Source organism: Balearica regulorum, chromosome 24 (genome assembly GCF_011004875.1).
Source record: "Balearica regulorum gibbericeps isolate bBalReg1 chromosome 24, bBalReg1.pri, whole genome shotgun sequence".
Taxonomy (NCBI): domain Eukaryota; kingdom Metazoa; phylum Chordata; class Aves; order Gruiformes; family Gruidae; genus Balearica; species Balearica regulorum.
In genome coordinates this window covers 2914846-2937089 of record NC_046207.1, presented here as the reverse complement: position 1 = coordinate 2937089, position 22244 = coordinate 2914846, and the positions used below count along the sequence as shown (strand labels likewise).

At 47.9% G+C, this 22244-nt stretch overlaps 1 protein-coding gene across 4 annotated transcripts in view; it reads left to right on the top strand.

The window, feature by feature from the left end:
* The window catches only part of ASIC2 (acid sensing ion channel subunit 2), a 498112-nt gene that overhangs the window by 428455 nt on the left and 47413 nt on the right, over positions 1-22244 (top strand). For all 4 annotated transcript variants that reach the window (XM_075775303.1, XM_075775306.1, XM_075775304.1 and 1 more), the window contains exon 2: positions 20278-20428. In XM_075775303.1, the coding sequence (XP_075631418.1) occupies positions 20278-20428 (151 nt within the window). The remainder of the gene's footprint in view (positions 1-20277; positions 20429-22244) is intronic.

Sequence of the window (22244 nt, the reverse complement as noted above, 5' to 3'; positions counted from 1 at the left end):
GGGAAAAGCAAGAAAACTGGTCATTTCAGGCATTAATCACTGCTGTAGCAGAAGGATCCATTTATCCCCCGGCTGAGCAGCAGCGCAGGGCAAGAGGGCTCGTACGCTCACCTGCGGGACAGCAGCTTGCCACGGGGAGTTCGAGAGCTTTAACTTGGAGTTGTTGGTGAGCCCCGTGGGGAAATCGGCTTCAGAGCCCTTCGGGGAGACCGGCGGCTCCCGGCAGAGCAGCGGTGATGCGGGACGGGGCACGGAGCAGCCCCACCAGGACCTTCTGGGAAGCAAGAGGATGGGTACAGCGCAGAAGCGATTACTATCTAAGATATTGCTTCATATATCTTTTTTATGAGCTATAGCAGCAGTAATATATATAATAGAGCTGTAATTTGTGGTTTGTTAGGGTGCAAGCAAGGCTTTTCTGCACGTCAGATACCCCTTTTAGGAGCACGGTTGCACCTCAGCTGTGATACTTCCTTGCACAGACGATAAATTAATTCCCTGTGCTCTGAAACAAAAGCAACCTGGCCATTTTTTCCATGCCTCGGTATTGCTGCCGCGGTCTTTGCACGGTCATGATTTGCAAAAATCACTTCCTAAGTAAATAACGATCAAAGCTGGGGACATTATCTTTCTGAATTAACTTGATTGTGTTTAATGCGTGGGCAGTGGGTGGTTGGGGTTAGTGCAGGAGTTGAAATTTGAGCAACAAGTTACGAAGCAGGTGACTCATTCCTGGTGCTCACCGAAAACAAGTTGGCGGAGAAAAGATGAGCAGAGGATCTGGCTCCGTCGTACCCACCCACGGCACAGCGCCGGGGGGTTGATTTAGGCGCGGGGCAGCGGAGAGGGGTGTGGAGCATCGCTGTGCACCGAAGGCATCGTCACAGCGGGAGCCCCAAGTGCCTGCTGCTTGCTCGGAGAAGATTTTAATGTCTGCAAGGGATTTTCAATAATTTTTTTTTTTTTTTGTATGAAATCTGCAAAATCTGATAAAAGCAAGGCAATGCTCCTGGGGTGTTAGCAGTGCTCAGAGAGAGAATGTCTGAGCCACAGGTTTCCCTCGTAGTTAGCAAAGAGACTTAGACCCACGCAGGTATAATTCAGCTTGTGCTGCACGTGGCAGGGACCGGGTGCCTTGTGTCCTCGCAGCATCTGTTACTGTCCCTGTCACGGTGCTGACAGATAACATTAAGTGAGATTAATTGTCTTCTTGCTGTCTAACCCCCATCGTCCTTCAAGATGTATGGAGCACCTAGGAACCTTACCCGGGGGGCTTACCATGCTTTTCTTGCTTCTAGTCCTCGTTTCTGCATAAAAAAGTGTAATTTCACACAGCCACCAGCTGCAGGGGCAAGCAGTAGCCACGAGGGACCTGCGTGCCATGGGGCCAGGTGGAGACTCTGGGAGATGGACCCCAAAGGTTGTGGGGCTTGGGCTTTATAAAATGAACTGTTTTATCCAGTGCATGCGTGCCCACTACACACGTATGAGGATTATTAAAAGACTTATTAGACCTGGAGGTGCTTAAATATCTATCTGCTTTCTTCAAAATCCATTGACCCGGATAAGATAGACCAGGTAGCCATTAACACTGATTAGCTAATGGGATCCATTTGAGCTCATAAATGTCGTGAAATGATGGGTACTGTAATAGCGACATAAAAGAGAGCGGCACAGCGCAGGCATCCCGGTTGGGGAGGCGGAGGTGCCGCTGCCGCAGCCCTTTGGCAGCGAGCGCTGGCTGGCACGGACAGCTCCAGCTATTAAAATGAAATCTTAAATAAAACTTTCCAAATGGAAAGTCTTCAAAGTAATAGCCTTTTTTAAAAATCTCCAAGTATGGAGAGGATTTGTGCTGGGGGGTTGTCTGCGGCTTGCCATGTTCATGGGCAAAGGAGCTTTTCAAAGGTCTGTGTCCCCAGCGTCATCGAGACACTGGGCAGGGATGTGCCAGTCTTGGGTGGTGCATCTCGGCCAGTGCCTTACTTCATCTTGGCATCTCCTCGACAGCAGACGGGCATGGACCACGCGTAAACCCTCATGGCCCAGCCGTAACTCCAGCAATCGGGACGGGAGCATTTTATAGAGCCCCCAAACCATCCCTGATCCCAGAGCTGACGAGGCAGAGGTGTCAAACACAGCTCAAAACCGTTCCTGGGGACCGAAACACACAACCCCACAGGTGACTGAAATAAAAGGCTTCAGAAAACCTACTGCTTTTGTGGCACATTGCAGTTTTCTGCATGCCCATTCCCATGCTAACAGCTCGCTGCTCTGCAAACTGCCACCCTCTCCGTGTCTGCGCCGGAATGACCAGTGTCTGATGTCCCCTCTGACGTCACCTTCTGCTCTGCAAACGCTCGTGCTTGTTGTCCGATTTATTCACTCCAAGTTCAACTCCAGGCAGTTGTTCTCTTTACCTTTTACTCTGTTGTCTAGTGGCAGAAACTGGCAGCCTGAGTCCTTCGAAGCTGAGGTCTCTACTATGTTGCAGGCTGCAGTTGTCTTTCATCTTAATTTCCCCCCCCCCCTTTTTTTTAATTAAAGCCAGCTGTTTCCTTTTTTTAAAAAAAAAAAGGCAAAAGAAATTGTAGAGAAGCAAACATCATTTATGCCAGGTCTGTGTTATGTCCTGTGTTAAATTAAATTGCATATGTAATTTCCAAGCGTAAGTCAGTTTGGCTGCTTGATTGAGATGGATTTGAAGTTGATGTGCGTCGCATCCCTGAAGTAAGGACTTGCCTACGGTGGTATTGCTGACCTTGTTGCTTTTGGTGGTGTAGAAATTTGAAAATAAGTTTGCATTTGCTTCTTGAGCCTTTCTTTCATATTGTCTAGTAAAACCTGAGACGTCTCCACTGTCTTCAATTTTTTTCTTTCCTGGATACTCACCTTAACGCACCCATCTCCTGAGATGCCCAAACTTTTTTTTCTTGCGTGCTGGGAATGAAACCAGCATTTCATCCCTTGCGTTCTGGGATGAAACCCAACAGAATCCCACCGTGGCACAGCTTGCCACTGCACCTCACATCAGGACCATCTTTAGGCTCAGCCTTAACATCTCCCTGGGCAGAGAAGCCTCAACAAAAGCCACCACCACCCTGCCAGGTCCTGCAGATCGGCAAATAATAACGGAATAACCCCAACGTGGAGCCTTCAACTTCAGGAAAGAGACCCATGCTTCACTTATCTGCTTCCATTGCAATTTCAGCCCTTTGTGGATTTGGTCGCTGCTCATCCCAGCGTTGGAGGGATTTGTTTCGTTGTGCTCGTTTTCTGGTTCCGGTTTGCGTGTGTGAGGTCAGCCGGTTGCTCTGCGATTTGTAATTTGTTTCTACGCCAGGTCTGTTATTCTGCTAACAACAATAAGCTTTCAAGCTGTCAGCCCCTGCTTCGCTGATAATAAAATATATTGCAAATAACGCAGCTTTGCAGGGCAGCCAAGTAGCCCAGGAGCAAAGGGAAATAACCCGACGCGATGACTAACAAAATTATAAGGTGTGGAGGGAATAATGACCCGAGTTATTACATTGCTTTACAGAAGCTTTTAGCATTTGAGACAGCTATGGTTGCTCTAAACTAATGCTGCTTTGCTTTTAATTGACTAATGATTGCTGAAGATGGCTGTTGGTATGGACACGGGACATTTCTTCACTGCTTGAATAGTCAGGGGAGGTCCCATTTTGATTTCATCTCTGATAATCCATCTCTGTTGTATTGCTTTTGGCTCGTATTGCTGTAGGTGAAGGAAACACTTGTTCTCCTGTCCTAGGAGCTGGTCCTTTTCCTCCTTGAAAGGTTAGTTCAGACCTTCTTGGTAAATGGTTCCCATAACTGTGTTGTGTTTGAGCCTATGTTGTATATGGGGCAGCTTATCTCCTAAAGGCACCTGACTGGTGTAGGAGCTAAGCCCCTTCTCACAAGGTATGAGACAGGTTGGGCAAGACCTGCTAAGCTGTTGAGATCCAGGAAAACCAGGGGAGTGAGGAGCCTGTATTCCCCCGAGATGCTCGGCTGTTTGCGATGCCATGCAACACCATGCAGCACGGAGGATGCTCGGTATGTTCCCTCTTGTTGAAGCCCAAAAGGCTGGGAAGTGGGATTTATCCGTGATGGAAACCGCAGCGGTGGCCGGGGCTGGGGCTGCAGGGCTTCATCATTTTGCTTTGTGAAACCCTGGCTTCAAGCTCAGCCTCGGACCACGGTGCTGGAGGAGTAGGTGCACGGGGATGGTCCCTACCCCAGGAGCTTGCGGCCACCTCACATTGGAGCATCAGTCTCGTAGCAGGGTCCGTTTGAGCCTTTATTTCTTACTGGTGTAGATCCAAGTGTGGAGAAAGGGATTACCCTCAATAAGGGTGAAGGCAGAAGCAGGGAAGCGATCATGGGGAAAACATCACAAAAATGGTCTTCCAGGACAAGCTGCCCTTTTGCCTTCTGGCAGCCAAAGCTAAGAAAAGAAAAAGAGCCTTTTCCATTGATGCAAGACCATCTCCATGCGAAGAAACCCTCCCTGCTCTCCCCTATTAGCTGTTTTTTTTCTTCCACCAACTCCCTTCACTACTTTCTGTATTGACTTGGTGTCTCGGACAGGTCAGCTGTGAAAGCTGCCATGATCCAAAATGTGCCAACTCAGGCTGAGTTGGTTCAGCCAAATAATATCTCCGAGGCTGGGTCTGTATAGCTGACTTGGTTGGGAACAAGTAGCTACAAAAGCCCTTGACAGAACATTTGAGGCTTTCCAGGATCCGGTGATGCTTTTAAGAAGTCACCAGGGAGACATGAAAGTGCAGCGAGCTTCCAGCCGCGCTCCTTCTGCAATTCTTATTTCATCGCGAAGGATGGTGATGATGAGAGCGCGTCTGCTCGCCCGTGGCCGAGGGACTGCTCAGGGCAGCTGCAGGGTAGCAAATTCAGGGGGAAAAAAAGGAAAACTGTCTGTATTAAAAACGCAGAGCCCTGATGAACCTATCACGTTCTTTCCTGGTGAGGCTAAAACTTCTGTGGGATGTAAGGAGGCTCTGCAGATAACTGTGAATATATGGAGTTATAACAGTGAGTGGTTTTGGAAGGAAAAAAGAAATGTCCTTTGTGGTAAAAACTCTAGCAAGAAATGCTCCATGCCCCCTCTGCCAAAACACCCGAGGCAAGGTTTTTGGGCAGGGGGCTCTTGGGTTTAGCCACGTCGGTGATGCTCTTTTTTTCCTCTCTCGTCGTTTTTCCTGGCCTGTTGGGACAGACCGCGTATCCCCAACGACTTGCGGATTTGCTTTGCCAATGATGGGATGTTCATAAAAGATTTTCTTTTGAAGTTGCATTTTAAGAGTTTCCCATTGTTTGCCCAGGGTTAATTCTCCATCGATGTAGTTTAACTAATCAGCCTGGCATTTGGGTCGTGCAAATAGCTCTTTACTTCCAAGTGCAACGTCCTCGTTTCAAACGCAGCCCATTTTTGGCTGCAAAAAGAGTTTCTGCTGCAGCCCAGCATCACTCCCTGCTTGCATCCTTCTGCAAGCAGGTCCCTTGCTGTGCCGGCTTTGCATCCCCAGCGTGCCGGCCACCGCAATCCCTGTAGCATCCCGACCCTCAGCAACATCACCAACCCTACGCAGCATCTAGAAAATGCAGCTCCTCGCAGCTCCCAGCCGCTTGCCTTCCTGCGGAGCGCTGCCTCCTTCCCCTGCTGCCGGCAGGATGCTGCCGTGCACCGACTCTTGGTTTTCCCGCGTAGGAATTGCACGGCTCAACCTAAAATCCCCTTTTTTATAGGTAGGTTTGATGTCAAAATCTCTTTAAAGTCCACTTGAAGGAATTTATGAAATATTCTTTCTTATTGGTGCTGTTAAGCAAATAGAGCTGCGTGCGTTTATGTGCTGGATGTGCGGGGTACTGTCAGGAATAGAAATTGCATCAAATAAATTCCTGAAACTGGAGAGAAGGCAAATCTTTATTCAGTGAGCCGCTCAAACGGAGTGCTAAAGAGCCGAGCCTTTTAGTAGCTCGTGTCAAATTAATTACAAAATAAAGCCTGTACATTTCTGAACAGCTGGTTTTTACATTTTTAGGGTTGAATTTTGTTCATGATTACTGTAGGCTTACTGCTGCGAAGCAAACCATAAAATAGGAACAGGGGAAAATTGTTAAGGGAGTCACGATATCTGTAATTTCAAGGCCTGACTGGAGCACGCATTCTGAGGGTTCAGGGATTTTGGTCCTGGATTTTTTCATAGTAGGTATTTTCTCCTTGAGAAAGTTTTTTTCTGGTGCTTTTATTAGTTAGAAGGACAGGAGCCAATGTACGCCGCGTACATAAACGTTAAAAGGCAAAAAGAGGGCAGGTATAAAGGCATTTTATGTAGTTGCCTTTGCACTGTGCATTTAGGGTTGTCTACGTTTGGATCAGCGGATGCTCCCACCGCTGGTGGCATCTGGGCTGCTTCGGAGCGGCTCTGGTTGCTGCACTATGAACTTACGCTGCAGTCGGTCAGAGGGAGGCCAACGCGGAGCTGTCAAGCAGCATCCCAGGGAGTGCTTGAAAATAAAAATCTGTATTTGTTTTGAGTGCAGGTTCTCAAAATTTTGCATTATTGCAATCTCCTGCCTCTGCAGCAGCAGCAGCCGGTGGCTTTTACAGTGGGGTGGTGGGGTTTGTCCGACAAATGCCATTCCCTCCCAGCGTAGCGTTGGCCAGAGGCGACGTACTTCTGCGCTTATATTAAAAAGAGAAGTCTGTCTATCAGTGCTTGGATACCAAACCATGTATTTTGGACAGGGGACGGGTAATTGAACTGAGGATTTGTAACTAGGTGCTGAAAGGGTCTTTGCGGTGTGGGTAAAACCCTCATCTTGGCCTCAAAGCTGGAAGAGGCAGCGCGTTTCAGGAGCTGGCGGGTTCTGGTGGAGATATATATACATATAGACCTGGCACGCTAATTAAAAGAATATTTTTCTACTTTAAAACCATGCTGTGTGCGCTGAACAGACTCAATTCCTCGCCTGGGTTATGAATACCTTGTGAGGTTATTACAAGCTAGAAGCAACTAAAAGCACTGAAATGGGCCACGCTGGCTTCGTTTTCACGTGTGCTCGGCTCCAGGTACCACATCTCCAGCTCAAGGATGCTCCAGAGAGGTGAGGGGTGCTGTGTATCAAGCAAAAGTTTAATTGCACTTTTTCTGATCTCCCACACCTTGGAGTCTGTCTCTAGTTCAGGCTGTCAGGTCTGTGTCTCACCTGCACTAAGTAGCAGGCAGTTGGAATGTATCTCTATCTATATTTTTGAAGGAAAAAAAAAAGAAAATAATCTGGGATGGTCTGGGAAACTATGTTTGCCCGTAAAGAGCTATGAGTCCCCCTCGAGTGTGAAACGTGCTGTAAAAATGTCAAAAAGGAGCTGGTGGATGCCGAAGCCCTTTGGTAGCAAGTAAATAGACTTTAGACTGTAGTAGACCATAAACAGGATCTTTGGAGGTCTCTGCCAGAAATATGTGAGTGTCGGTTTTAAGGAGGGATGCAGACGAGCTGCCTGGCTCCCTTGTGTCCTGTTACAGCGTGTATTTGCCGCACTGAAGGGATCTCCCTGCCTTTCTCTTGCCTTGCTGCACTTCATGCTTGCATTTACAAAGCAAAATGTCTCTGTCCCAGGGCAACGCCGCTCCCTGCGGGATCACGAGTGTTGTTATAATTTACCTGAAATTATCCAGATCTCTCGGAAAGGTTTTGAGTCGAATAAAGAGTTAAGGGTTAAAAAAAATCTGGCCTATGGACTAATTGGGCTTTTATCCATCGTCAGTGATGGACAGGATTCCCCCAGCCCTGGGGGAGGGATGCAGCCGCAGAGGAGATGCTCGTGCCCGGCCGGTGCTTCGTGTCTTGCACTAAATGCTGAGTTTTTTACCGCTCAGCTGAGGGATGTGTACAGCAAACCCTCTAACACCCCCCCAGCTCGTGACAAGAGCCAGAGTTTCACTGCGTGTGTCTGGTCCTGGGGTTTTCGGAGGTAGTTCCTAAAATCCGCCGTGTAACTCAAAGCACCAGCTCCATGCCACGGGGTTGTCTGTCCCACCACCTTTCTGGAACAGCAAGGGGCTGCTTGGAGCTGCGGCTGTACAAAGAATAAATAGCAGCTATAAAATCTCTCGCTGAATCAGCTATTTCAGCAGTAATTTAAATTAAAAGGCTAACTGAGGTTAATCCTTTAGCCAAAGGATGCATACTGAGTGTCTGCGCTGGTGTGGCTGCAGAGACTGTGGATCGGGTACTTGTGTGAGGTTTGGGAATACAGATTACAAAATAATTTTGTTGCTGTATTTTTTTTCTTTTCTTTTAATTTCCTCTGGAAAACATTCCAGTCCTCTTCATACAGTCTTTATAGGACTGTCTCCAAAAAGCTGTCCTGCATCAAACGTGCTGCATGTATGTTGTGAACAGCAGAGCCTGGCCGTTGCTTTTTGCCTGAGCGTATCAGTATATATATATATACTCCATAGCCCAAATCTGATTCAGTCCCAGATAGAAAGTTCCCAGGAATGATTAATATTAACCCAACGGGAGCCAAGTGGATTTGCTGAGAGCATCATCCTTGTCCAGCTGCTCTCGTGGCCGGAGGTCTCACTGCGTGGGCCCTTCAGCGGGGACCGCGATGCTGGGGTGCAGCCCACGCTGGGCTGGATGCCGCATCCCGTGTTCTCCTCCCGTGCTGCTCTGCTCTAAAAAGTGACTGTAAAAATACCAACATGTCATGCCCGGTTTACTGCCACTCAGTGAGTAAGAGATCCAATCTGCCTCGTTTACATGCATGATTTCCCCCCCCTCCCCGCTTGCCGGTACCAATTTACCCTGGAATGAGAAAGTACTGTTTGTTGTGTCCTTGGCAGCGATGATGATACAAAACTGCAGTTGCATCCCTGAGTGAGTGTTTGTGGCTGAAACACAGGCCAGAAAGCAGGGCTGCTGCTAAAAGTGGGGGAAAAAAGAGCAAAAAGGTTTGACTTCCTATAGACAGCCAACTGAGCGAGAAGGGACTATGGTTACTAATTCTCTTTTTGCAATATATTGCATTCTAAATTTCAAGCACAGGATTTTTCTATACCTCGCTATAAGCAAGCGGCTGTGCAGAGCTGTGCCTGTCTGCTCCCCTGCATCGTCCCGTGTGGATGGACCCATCCCTGGGAAATAGATGCTTGGGTGTGATGAATCCTGCCCATCATCAGTCTTAGGCTTAAAACAAGCTTTATCTCCAATTACGTCTATCTGTACCTAGATATCTATCTCTGTATGTACTTCCCTCTCTGCTTTGCTTTTCGCCGCTGATTGCAGGAGGCTTGGTAGCAGGGTTTGGGTCCACATTTTACTGTAAGGGCCTGAATTTAGGTGGAATAAAATGCACTTTAGCTATTATTTTCATATTTTCCCTGCAGTAAGGGGAAAATATGCAGCTGTCATTGGGTATAATTTAGTTCCAGCTGGGGGCAAACCTGCTGACATCTTACTGTAGGTAATGCTGCTTTGTTTGCCGTATCCTGGATGATGAAATACTGCATTACCGTAATGTGTCTGCGTGGTAGGGAGCGGGGAGGTAAAGTACGATGGGATCAGATGTGCTCGGTCCTGGGAGAGAGCATGGAGATGGCTCTGGTCCGCCGGTTGCCCCATGAGCGCAGCAGCCACCTCCTGTGAGCCGATGCTTGGAGATCATCCCGCTCTACGAGGTAGCGGTTGCATGGAAGGCGTGCGGAAAGCGATAGCGTTTTACCTAATTACAGGCCTGATTCAGCTCGCTCCCATCTGTAGCGGAACTCCCACTGTCTGCGTTCGGCGCGGGGTGGTATAAATACGGCTACGATGCCTGCGCCTCTCGTATTACCGTAATTTCTGAGCACCTCACAGGCGTGAATGCAGTGTCCTTGCACGCTGCTGTGGAGTCAGACTCTGCCGATGTCCCTGTTTTACCAATCCACAGGCTGCACTTTCCCACAGGAGATAAGAAACATGAAGACTGCCTGTCCTGCCTGCTCCACGCACCCGAAGGGAGTCCTTGAGATGAGGCTCACTGCGCCGCTGATGGCACGTGCACGAGTGATGGGGCATGGCTGTGCACACACAAGTGATGGGGAATCACCTTGCGTGCACGAGCAATGGAGAACAGCTTTGCTTGCCGGGATTCCTCTCCTGTGAGGACAGGCTGAGAGAGTTGGGCTGGTTCAGCCTGGAGAAAAGGCAGCTCCGGGGAGATCTAATTGCGGCCTTCCAGTACCTGAAGGGGCCTACAGGAAAGATGGCGAGGGACTGTTTATCAGGGAGTGTAGTGACAGGACAAGGGGGAATGGGTTCAAGCTGAAGAAGGGTCGATTTAGATTAGATGTTAGAAAGAAATTCTTTACTGTTAGAGTGGTGAGGCACTGGAACAGGTTGCCCAGAGAGGCTGTGGATGCCCCATCCCTGGAAGTGTTTAAGACCAGGTTGGATGAAGCTTTGGGCAATGTGGTCTAGTGGAGGGTGTCCCTGCCTGCAGCAGGGGGGGTTGGAACTAGATGATCTTTGAGGTCCCTTCCAACCCAAACTATTCTGTGATTCTATGATTCTATGATTGTCTGCACCAGAGAGCGCTGGGGCGTTGCTGGGAGGTCTGTGTGCAGCCAACGGGTGCAAGCAGAAACACACCATGCAAACAGTCACCCCAACGTTCACTCTTCCAAATGACGTAGCGATCACAAGAAAGTCAAAGAGAGTGCTTTGTGCTGACTTCTGAGCATCTCTAACTGAAGTGCCTGGAAGTGCATTATGGAAATGTCTTTTTCAATTGACTGTAGAGAAAATTTGAGCCTCAACAGCGGTGCTCTGAATTACGGCGGGATTATATGCCAGCGAAAACCTGCAGTGCATAATCCCTTGGTGTGCAAGGGGCATAAGACCATCACCGTGGCCATTCACACTGGCCATGGTGGCCCGGCTGGTCCTCAGCTCCACCCCAAGCCCGGTGCTGGATGGGGACAGGCTTTCTTTTTCTCGTGCCCCAAACATTTTACTTCAGGCAGAAGTTGTAACACTCAACAGCTGTAAGTAGTAAAAGCCTCCCAGGGGTTTAAGCTTCGCTGGCTACAGAGAAAAGCTGTTTTCAGTACGACGTTTGGTACTTATCTCCTCCGCGTAAGGACGAGAGAACGGTTGCTGCTTTTCCCTTGGAAAAAGGATGAGATGAAGTTGTCCCGTTGGGAGTATTTGGAGCTGTTTGTCCTTTTCATGAGGCTGACGCCTCCCTCCTGCACCGGCTCTGCAGAAAGGCTGGGCTTTCTAGGCAGGGAATGGCCTGAAAGGCTCCAGACATGAGAACAGTTTTATAGCTTCTGGTGTTCGCTGGGGAGGAACTGTCCTGCAGGTTCTCTGTATCTCAGGAGGGTTGTGGAAGGCTGTGGCTGAGGAGTCTTCAACTAGTCTCACCTTGGATGACCAGGATGGACCAGCTCATGAGCATTTCCCCATCCCTCCATTGGCTTTGGGGTGCTGCTTGACAGTTTTAAGGTGCATGGGCGGTCTGAAGATAGTCAATCAGCATTTCCTGGAGAACTCATTTGGTACATGATAGCCTGCCTTAGCTGGAGCGGTTTGGATTTGACACTGACATTTGAAGTCCAAATGTTTTATCCACCCTCTTTGCTGAGGATCCATACACCTGCATGAGTATCTTCATGTGGATGAGTGCTGGGGGGATCTGTGGGCTCCTGTTGCACGCTCTCGAGGTGTTTTTGGCAGGGCCATACACAATATTGCCGTTGTCAGTCCCAGACCTGCAGCTGCTCCTGGGCTGGAGGCAGAGCTGCTCGGCTACTCAGTACGGAGTTCAGCGAGGGTAATGAAGAACAGTTCATTAAACGAATCAGTGGGCAGACGTTAGGAAGACAGATTGTAATTATTATCCAGATGAATCCTGGCCTTCAAGCCGTATGTTGGCACCTGCTAAAAGGCTCCGGGGCTCCTACTGCCTGGATGCGCAGAGCTCGTCCACAGGTTGCTGCTGGTGGAGGGACGGCCTTGGTGGTCACGAAGGAGGAATGCAGTACACCGTCACCCGCCTTTCTCCTCTTTCCACACCATCTGCTGCTTCCTGAGGGCATCGTCCAGGTTGTTGTCTTGTCTGACCTCGTTCAACCCGAGTCTGATGATATCATGGTCTCAGCCTGGCATGTCTCAGGCCGTTGGCCTCATTTCACCTGCCTACAATGCACATTTGTAGATGCTAAGTGGCCTCACACTTGTGCTGGGGCATTGGTTTTCATAAGATGGCAAACTTTTTGTTAAAAAAAATCCCACTGTCTCCCCCCCATAAAAACCCAAAAGTGGATGGCGTTCTGCATTGGGTTACTGAAGGACCAGTGGATGTTGTTCTGCAAACCGAGTCCTGGGAAATTAAGAGATGTTCATGGGTTAATTTACGTTCATGTGGGAGATGAACCTTTGTGGGAGTATGCAGATATTGTTTCCTACGACTAATAAATTACGGTCTGGTGGGACAAAGCTCCCGTCGCATCGTTCTGCATCAGTTTGTTATGTGTGGAAGTAATTAGGGTTTGATGGGGATCAGAGAGAGGGTAGCAGGTTTCTTAGTTTATGGACCAACATAATTCTCAAATATTTGGAGCTTCACCATTATAGTTTATTCATTTGCTGCCAGAATATTAGTGCTATATTTCTTTTTAAATATCCACTCAACCAGTGCTAAATTGCAGTGATCGCTGTGGAAGTGATTTACGCCAGCTATAAGGACCCTCCATAAGTACTCACCATTCAAACAAATGCTTGCACCAATATGCCATTACAGGGAGTAGCTGATTGCACAAATAAGAAGAAAATGGCAATATCTCTTAGTGAATTAAATGTGCTAGACTGTCGTGCCTCTGCGTTAGCGCTGCTGGAGTTTAACTCTTCTCGAAGGGTAGAATATAGGGGTATGAATTGTGATCCGCTGGGCGACATTTAGTGGCATCCTATAAAATAAATACATTAAAAAGAGAGTTGGTTCTGTCCACTGTCAAAAACTGGTTTTAGAGGCGGAGACCGATGTGTTGGGAGTGTTATGCCTTATGTAACAGCTTGCTGCAATGGTAGACTATTACATTTGGGATGCTGGCCGCTGCTAGTTTGTAAAAGAAATAATGCCAGCACAAGACTATCTTAGCCTCGGGCAGTACCTGGGACCTCGATAACTTCTTATTTAAAAAACAGAAGACTTGTATAAAACCAGAGCTGACATCGCTGCTGTTCCCATACAGTCGTGCGACCACGGTGCCCAGAGGGGTGCGGGCAGACATCGAACTGATTTTCATTGAAACATCTCCCTGCCTTGCCTTGCAGAGCTGCTTGACAAGCCCCACTGGGATATCTCAGTCTTGGAGGCCGAAAGGAAAACCCTGTCCTTGTAAACACATCTCTGACAACTTTTATGGCTCTGCTTTCCAGAGCTCCATCCCCATTACTCTTCTCTGTTGCAAGATTAAACCTGACACCATGAAGGATGGATATTTTGCTTGTCTGACATGCTTCTATGCCAGGTTTCAAATAATACAAAACAAACATGGATTTAAAGAGAAATCTATGGTTAGCCTTTGAGGAGGAGAAGATACCAAAGTATTTCATCGATTTGCATTTTCCCTCCTGGTTTATGTTAATGTTTGAAAGAGCCGTGCCTTGCCTTACGGTCTCCTGAAGCTGGCAGACCAGATCACCTTTCTAATACACGGGTCCGTAAGGTTTTTGTATTCCCCCAGTGTCTTTGTAGGACTGAGATACATAATCCTCTGCGACAAAGAGGATGCCCTGGTGCGGCTTCCATCCCCCATCTATGTGGGATAGGGACTTGGTTCATTCTTTCCTTCTGGACTTCCATTTGGAAAGGAGATTAAGTCCTTTCTGCCCGTTAGGTGTGAGTTCCCTCCTTACCAAGCTGTCATTGCAGTCTTGTTCTCCTTTGGAAAGAGATCCCCTTGGGATTTGATGCTTCAGAAACCTGTTTATTGTAGGCATCCGTTGCGATTTGCTCTTTGCAGCTATCATTTCATTTTAAATAATGTACCGCTACCTCCTGCCAGGGTGTGAACAAATGGACCATCGTGATGCGCTTGCATGGAGCCAACCGGACTGTGCTGTTCCTTGCACCTCGAGTGAAATAATGACATGGCTTGATGCCACCGTCGGCTCAGCAGGTGCGACGGGAGAGCTGGTAGCTATGGGGATGTATCGCTGTGCCAAAAACTCAGAAATAAGGTCTTCTTTCCTCCAGAAACAGGATATTTTTCCCATCATCTCATGTGCGTCCCTGCCCAAACCCACCTCTGTTCTCCCCAGGCCCTTTCAGCCTCATGTTCCTCTTCTCCTGGACCGTCTGGAAAGTCCCTTCGTTTTCCTTTTTGCTTTGTTATTCATGATGCTGTTGGACGTGGCTTGATAGGATATGTGCCTCTGAACCTGTGTGTACTGTAATTGTGGAGAAAATGATTGTGAAGGATGCTAATTTGCTCTCTTTTCAATGTTCAGTACCTTAATCTGACAACTAATGTCTTGCCTTGTCAGTGAGCTCTAGCGTGCGTCTTTGTCTGGATTTAGAAAAGTAATTTACAGACTTCAAATTACTTGCTTTTACCATCATTTTACTCTGTATTGAAAGGATAATTTATCAGCAGATATGCTTGTCCTGTGTATGCTGGTTATAAACTGTGAAATACCTTTTTCTCTATTACTCCGGTCAGGCTTGCTTGCATTTTGAATATCAGTCTTTTTTGCCCCGTTGGTTTGACGCACAGCAGGATATACATTGATGTCTCGGAGCTTTTGGTGGTGGTGGCGGCTGTTTTGTCCATGGAGTCTGTTTGAGATACCCATGCTCTGCTTTTGAATTTCACAGGGTACACGTTTTTCCCTTTACGTGCTAAAGAAGTGCTCATTGTGTCACTCAAATACTATTTCACAGATTTTGAACGTGTTTACCTTTGTACTTAAATGGGGATTTTCAGAGGAGCTGTCAAAAGCAACAAGTGATCCATCAAAGAAAAAAAAGGTATTTTTATAGACTATTCTCAAGGTATGTGTTTGTATTTTTGTTTCTGGCTTCTGCTGGACCTTCTTTTTATTGCAAGTTAAAACATTACTAACAGCAAGGAGTGCTTTTTTCCCCTAAGACGAATAAACTGAGGTTAAATCATTCTGCTTTGCCGCGTGTTTACTGTCTCAGGTATATCACAGCAGTTAGTATATACTGGTGTTGCCTTTTCCGAACAGCTCTGTCCTTTTATGCTGATGATCTGATAAAGCTCTGAATCCTTCCCTGTTATCAAAGAGCCCAAAAGAGCCTGAAACCAAGAGCATCCCCTGAAAAAAAGTTGTATTTTCCCAAATAATCATTCATAGCAAAGGTGAGAAGGTGAGGGGCAGCACAGCCCTGTTTAATGTGAGTTGAAATGAATGCATATGCATTTTTTAACTTGGCGATGTCTTTTTAAATGCTGTTATAAATAGTCTTTCATAGCTCCTTGGGGAAAGATGGAAAAATCTTGTGGTTGAGGGTTTCGAGAGAGGTCCCCGCAGTTGCCCCATGCCGTAGTCTTGCCGCCGCGATTGGGTGTTGAGCGCCGTGGCTAAGCCTTGCTGTGTGCTGCTCTGCTGCGTGCAGGGAATTTTATATATGGGGATGCCATATATATATATGGCATTTATACATGGTTTGGTGGGGGACTGTCCATATAGCACTCACTGCCCAGGGTTTCTCCTAGCAGAGGAGGTGGAAGAAACCTGCACTGGGTTTGAGGGAGCAGGTAGCCGGCAGCGAGGCATGGGTATCCCATGGGAGCTGTGCTGTGGAGGAAAAATGACCCCTGCGGGGCTTTCCTTAATGCCTGTGGGCTCTCCCCAGTTCTCTCCTAAGCAAGGCTCTTGGCCCCAAAGCCTTCATCGCTGTGAAACTGAGGTTCAACACCGCAGAAAGGTGCTCAGAAAGGTGCTTGCTCCATGTAGCATCAGTGGAGAGCAGTCTAGCGGGCTTCTAGGGAGGTCTCTAGCTGCCAGTGAGCAGGGTGACTTCCTTCCCTTCCCTTCCTTTCCTTCTTCCTTTCCCATTTTTTTGTCTTGTTTGTTTGTTTGCTTGTTTGTTTGATGTATTTGTGACTCCTCTCTGCCTGGGATCAGGGCTAAGCCTAGCAGATTGCCTCAGGGCATCCCCATTCGCTGCTTGAGCATTAACACTGCTCATGGCTCACAGCTGCCTTTCCCATGGAGTTCCTGCAGGCAGCTCTGTCCTGCAGGGAAAAGCTCTCATTTCTTCATCCTCAGTTTATTCTCTTTGATTTTCAATTCTCTGTGCTTTCAGGCTTTGGTCCTTGTAGCCCTGGTGGTGTTCTCCCAGTGAGGGCTACTGGAAGTGAGCAGTGGGACCAGCGTGCAGCCGGCTCAAACCTTGAGTGGAGGCATCTACATGGGGTTTGGTTGGATCAGGAGTGTGTTTTGGGAGCATATCTCCCAACTGTCCCCACTTACTGTCCTTTGGTTTGCATTGAGGAGACATCTTGGAGCACCTGGGCACAGCTCCTTGTGGATGCAACTTAGTGGGAAGATGTGCTCCAGCCCAAATGGGCACCCAGTGCATGAAACTGGGCTCAGGCTGGTCCAAAGGAATCAAAAGCCCCGATCGTGTCTGGCGTTAGGTCCTCTTCCCCAGCTGTTTTGCTCTGTAAGTCTTCTCCTGGTCTATGCTCTTTGCTGCTGTATCCCTTGTTGGTCTCCTCTTGTGCACTGGTTCTTTGCTTAGCCACTAAGCCTGGTGACCCTACCCCAGAGCTTCTGTGCTGTTTGCTAGCTCTGAGTACTTCAGCAAAGATGCCAGATTCTTTGTTAGGACAAGTGTTCATGTTCTCCATCATATCCCAGTCATGGCTCTGGTGTGTTATTTGGGTGTACAAAGCCGTAAGTAACTGCCTGATTTGCAGAGATGAAAGGGTGGATATGCACCAGGAGCCTTAATGAGGATCTGTGCTTGCTGTGTTTATCTGCTTGAGGGTAGGCAGGCTCTACAGAGGGATCTGGACAGGTTGGATCCATGGGCTGAGGCCAACTGCACGAGGTTCAACAGGGCTCAGTGCCGGGTCCCGCACTTGGGTCACAACAACCCCAGGCAACGCTGCAGGCTTGGGGCAGAGTGGCTGGAAAGCTGCCTGGAGGAAAAGGACCTGGGGGTGTTGGTCAACAGCCGGCTGAACATGAGCCAGCAGTGTGCCCAGGTGGCCAAGAAGGCCAAGAGCATTCTGGCTTGTATCAGAAATGGTGTGTCCAGCAGGACCAGGGCAGTGATCATCCCCCTGTACTCGGTTCTGGTGAGGCCGCACCTCGAGTTCTGTGTTCAGTTTTGGGCCCCTCAGTACAAGAAGGACATTGAGGTGCCGGAGCGTGTTGTCCAGAGAAGGGCAACAAAGGGTGAAAGTTCCGGAGCACAAGTCTGATGGGAGCAGCTGAGGGAACTGGGGGTGTTTAGCCTGGAGAAGAGGAGGCTGAGGGGAGACCTGATCGTTCTCTACAACTACCTCAAAGGAGGTTGTGGTGAGGTGGGTGTTGGTCTCTTCTCCCAAGTAACTAGTGAAAGGACAAGAGGAAATGGCCTCAAGTTGTGCCAGGGGAGGTTTAGATTGGATATTAGGAAAAATTTCTTCACCAAAAGAGTGGTCAGGCATTGGAACAGGTTGCCCAGAGAGGTGGTGGAGTCACCATCCCTGGAGGTATTTAAAAGACTTGTAGATGTGGCGCTTAGGGACATGGTTTAGTGGTGGACTTGGTAGTGCTAGGTTAACAATTGGACTCAATGATCTTAAAGGTCCTTTCCAACCTAAATGATTCTTTTCTAAAGAGCAGCAGAAAATCATCAGGCTTGCTCGGAAACATTTCCTTGCAGGATCCTAGGACTGATGCAGATGATGGAAGCAGCACCTGAATTTAAGCTGGGCCTCAGGTGGTCCCTGGGGGTTGCCACTACTCAGGAGCAGATGTGGTGCTGGGAAGCAGTTGCATTTCATCTATACGTGTGTCAACACATCCCATGTTATGTTGCCCATCTTCTCCTACTACACAAGACAAACATCTGCCAAGGTCATGGCAGATGAACCTTTCGTGGACTTTGATGGTTGCGTGCTGACAGTAGAGCGGAGGGGTTGGAGGAACGTCCCTTCCTTTTCAAGTCACCATTTGATTTCTTTTTCTGGGATTGGGGTCCCAGACATGCAGCTGAAGTGAGCCTCGGGCCCCTGTCACTTTAGATCGTGTTTGTTGCATAAACATGCCCTAACTGGGGGTTTTACACTTAAATTTTTACAGCTGCAAAGGGCTGTATAAAAAACCCCATAAAATTGCCTGAATTTATTTGACTAAAAACTGCACTGGGTACATCAGCATCCAGATCCTTATTCAGCATTTACGTTGCGCTGTTGCTTTCGATATAAGCTTGCTTGTTTTCCCGTGATTTTCACTAATGCAAGTTTTCTTCTTGCTGGATTTTAAACTATCCTAATTAGATATTTTTGACTTCTGCCTTCAAAGCCTATCTGGGAAAACCCATCTACAGGCACTGGCTGCTAACACAGGCTCCCTGTTGTTCAGCTTATCTTTCCAGCCTGAATGGTTTAATAGGTCAGTCAAGTATTAAAATGGGATTTTCACTTGGATATAAAATCTTTTTTAAAGGGCATCTTTATTTCCTCCAAACACTTCATATTCTCCGCATCCTTTTTGCTCCAATTGGAGGTTTTAAACTTGAATGATTTCATTTTTTCTCTTTCTTCACCTGCTTCCCTGATGCTGTGATTATAAGGCATATGTCAATATTTGAGGGGAATAAATCGCTGATGACTCCAGCTTCTGTTTAGTTTTATGAATCATCTTGGGGTCGTATGATCTCAGCAACTGCTTTAGCAGCTTGTGATTTCTGATGGGACTGCAGCCAGCGTGCCGCTTGGTGTTGGGCTCCCTTCACTCTGAATATTCATTACTGGTGTTTGCCGGTTGCTTGCTGATTGCAAACCCTGGACTTTCTGGAGCTGCAAAGCAGCAGAGTGACTCAAAGACAACTCATGCTCCGGATTTCATGCTGGTGCTTGTCAGAATTCACCACATGCAATGGTTGGGGGATTTCTAAATGGCTGTGAGCCATTTTATCCTCTTTTACTATCGGAAGAAGTTCTGCACATCTGCATGTCCCTCAGTCTGTCAGTGCTAGGCATTGGAGGGACTTGTTGTATGTTAATCTTCGGTTTTCCATGTGTTCTTCCAGTTCGGGGGAAGGCTGAGCGCAGGACAGGTCAATGCCCAAGACCATCAATGCACCATGATCAAAGATGTCATATCTCTGCCGCCCCAGCAAGAGCTACCTTGCTTGGAAACCCATGTCCAACCCCACGTGGAAACCTGTGTCCAACCCCACTTGGAAACCCATGTCCAATCCCGCTTGGAAACCCATGTCCAACCCTGCTTGGAAACCCATGTCCAACCCCGCTTGGAAGCCCATGTCAGCCCTGCTTTGCAGAGCTGGTGGTGGCCTGGAAGCCCTCACCTGCGCTTTGCCTAGAGTTTCTTTCAAGAGACAGGCCCAAATGAGACTAAAGAAAAGCAAAAGTGACGGAGGAAATCTTTCCTCATTTGCCCAAGTGTTTTCAACTCCTGCTATTTGCCAGGTAGTGGTAGAGTGAGGAATTAACGGGATATTGTATTTTTTTGTGTCGGGAGAGCACAGGCGTCATTCGCATTGCTCCCTTTGGGTGGAAAGCAGTGGGCATGAACTGTGTCTACGAGGTTTGATATTCAGCAGCTGGATGAGCATGGAGTAAGCGTGGGCTTCAGTGCTGGTGTTTCCATCCTTTGGGGATGAGCGCAGCTCTAGGTCTGCAGCCATGAGCAAGCAGCGGTGGTGGACTGAGATGCCTCACACAAAAACAGTGAATTGATTATATTTTAGTACAAGCTCAAACACAGCATGTACGTGTGTTTCTCAGAGACTTAACACGATGTGACTCCAGTGAGCTGCTGAAGACATTTGTTCATTGCTCTAAAACAGCTTTCCTTTCCTCTCTTCCATCTTTTATTTTCTGTAAGGAGAACACAATATGCTAAATGATTAAACCAGATTAGATTTATCTGCAGACATTTCCTTTCAAGCTGCAGCGTGTGGCCGTTTCTCATCCCTCTGCCTGCGTTTGGGTGGGAAGAGTTGTTCATTATATGGGAAATATTATATTCTCTCTTCTCCTCTCACAGGTGTTTACAAAATATGGGAAATGCTACATGTTTAACTCAGGAGAAGAAGGACGGCCTCTTCTTACTACGGTTAAAGGTGGGACAGGCAATGGACTGGAAATCATGCTAGACATACAGCAGGATGAATATTTGCCAATATGGGGAGAAACAGGTAAGACCTTCTTTTTCCTCCTGCAAACATACATGTACTGGCGATTTTTTTTGAAAAGACCATCCCATCCTTCCCAGCCAATGTCTAAACCAGCTCTTGAAAGCAAGAGGAGCTCAGTCTGTACAGAAATGAGTTGCTTTTCTTCTTGGTGTCTGTGTGACACCAGTTGGGACCAGCATTTCTATAGTTCAGCTCATCAATGAGTGCTGGACTTGGGTGTCTCAGCGCCAAAGTTTGGGATGCCAAATAGGAGTGTCATCACCTGTCCTGGGACAAGGGTTGGCACTTGTGGGTGACAAGAGGTGTGATGTCTCCTTTGGATGCTCCAACACATCCCTCTTCCCTAGAAAGACACTTTTTGGAGGCCACGTTCAAGGTGGACCTCCAGGTGCTGTCTGTGTTTTCCTCCTCCTTGAGATCCAGGGACATTCGTTGCCCTAATTGTCTTTGCGTGGGTTAGTGCTGCCTGGCTCAACTCATTGCACTCATAGCATTTGGGATGGACAGCATCTGTTCCCTAATGAACCCAACTGGGTCGAGCATCTTCTGAAAAGCCATTGTGTTGCACTGCAGCCCTCTAGTCCTGGCACAGAGAAGGTCAGAAGGTGCTGACCAGAAAGGCTGGGGCTGTGTGCTGTCTCGCAGGTCTCATGGGTTGAGACAGCAGCACTTGGAGCAGACGTGGAAGTGTTGCCTCCTGCAAGGACAGCTCAGCAGCTCCCATCATTGCGACCGAGCTGCCACGGTGGAAGTTGCTGGCAATGCTGGTGCCCATTTCTTTAATGAACCCTGCTGCAGAAACAGTGGGTAGGAGGCTGGTCTCTGCAAGAGGGGTGGCATGGGGAGCGACACATGCCACCAAAGCCACCCATTTAGAGCAAGCCTTATCTGTTCTTCAGCAATGGTGGCTGCAGTTTTCATGAATGCATGTTGACATTTTAAACAAAACATTGAAAAAAAAGTTGGAAAAATTGCCAGCTTCTGTTTCTCTGGCAGTTGCAAGGCAGAGCGTTGCGGTGGGAGTTTTTCAGGATGAGGTTGTGTTTATTTTTGGGTATCAGGAAAGGGAGAGGAGCAAATATCACAAGGTTTTGTGTCGCTGTCGCTCCATCATCCTGTGCAAATGAGCCCCTTCAAGCGCCTTTCAAATTTCTGCTCAATAGCAAAGAGGAGAGTTGGTTGCATTCATTCAAAACTTAAAATTTATTTGTGTGGTGTTTGATTCTTACGATTTAAACAGATTCCCACGGTCCTGTCAATCATTTAAAATTGCACAGGCTTTTATAGCAAGAGCATTGCCTTCCAGTTTTGATCTCGTACTCCCAAGTCAGCCTGATCTGGCCCGGGTGAGGGGGAGGAGACGGTGATTTGAGATAATCATTCCTGACTTGTTGTGTTTGTTTGAAGTCTTGTCCTTTTAAAGGCAAAACAGGTTCACAATGCAGAGTGGGAAAATGAAGTGCATCTTCTACCTCTGATGATTTATTGCTTTACAGGCTGCCTTGGGGGAGTTCATGGGGGCAGGAAACCACCGCATTGATGGCTTGGGGATGTAGCAGGCTTGGACAGCCACACCACGAGCTCTGTATGTTCAATCTCGTTGGGTTTTGGACCCCTCTGAGGTTCCCCATGGAGACACAGACCTTGTGTCACACCATTGTCTCTATAGGCTGGATTTTGAAGCTACCTTTTGGAGAATCTTTCGGAGTAACCCATCCAGGAACATGCTGCCTTTAGAGCTGTGCTTTTCTATCGCTGTGATGCTGGGAAAGGTGGATCAGTCTCAGCTGGGTAAGCCTCATTACACATGAGGGGA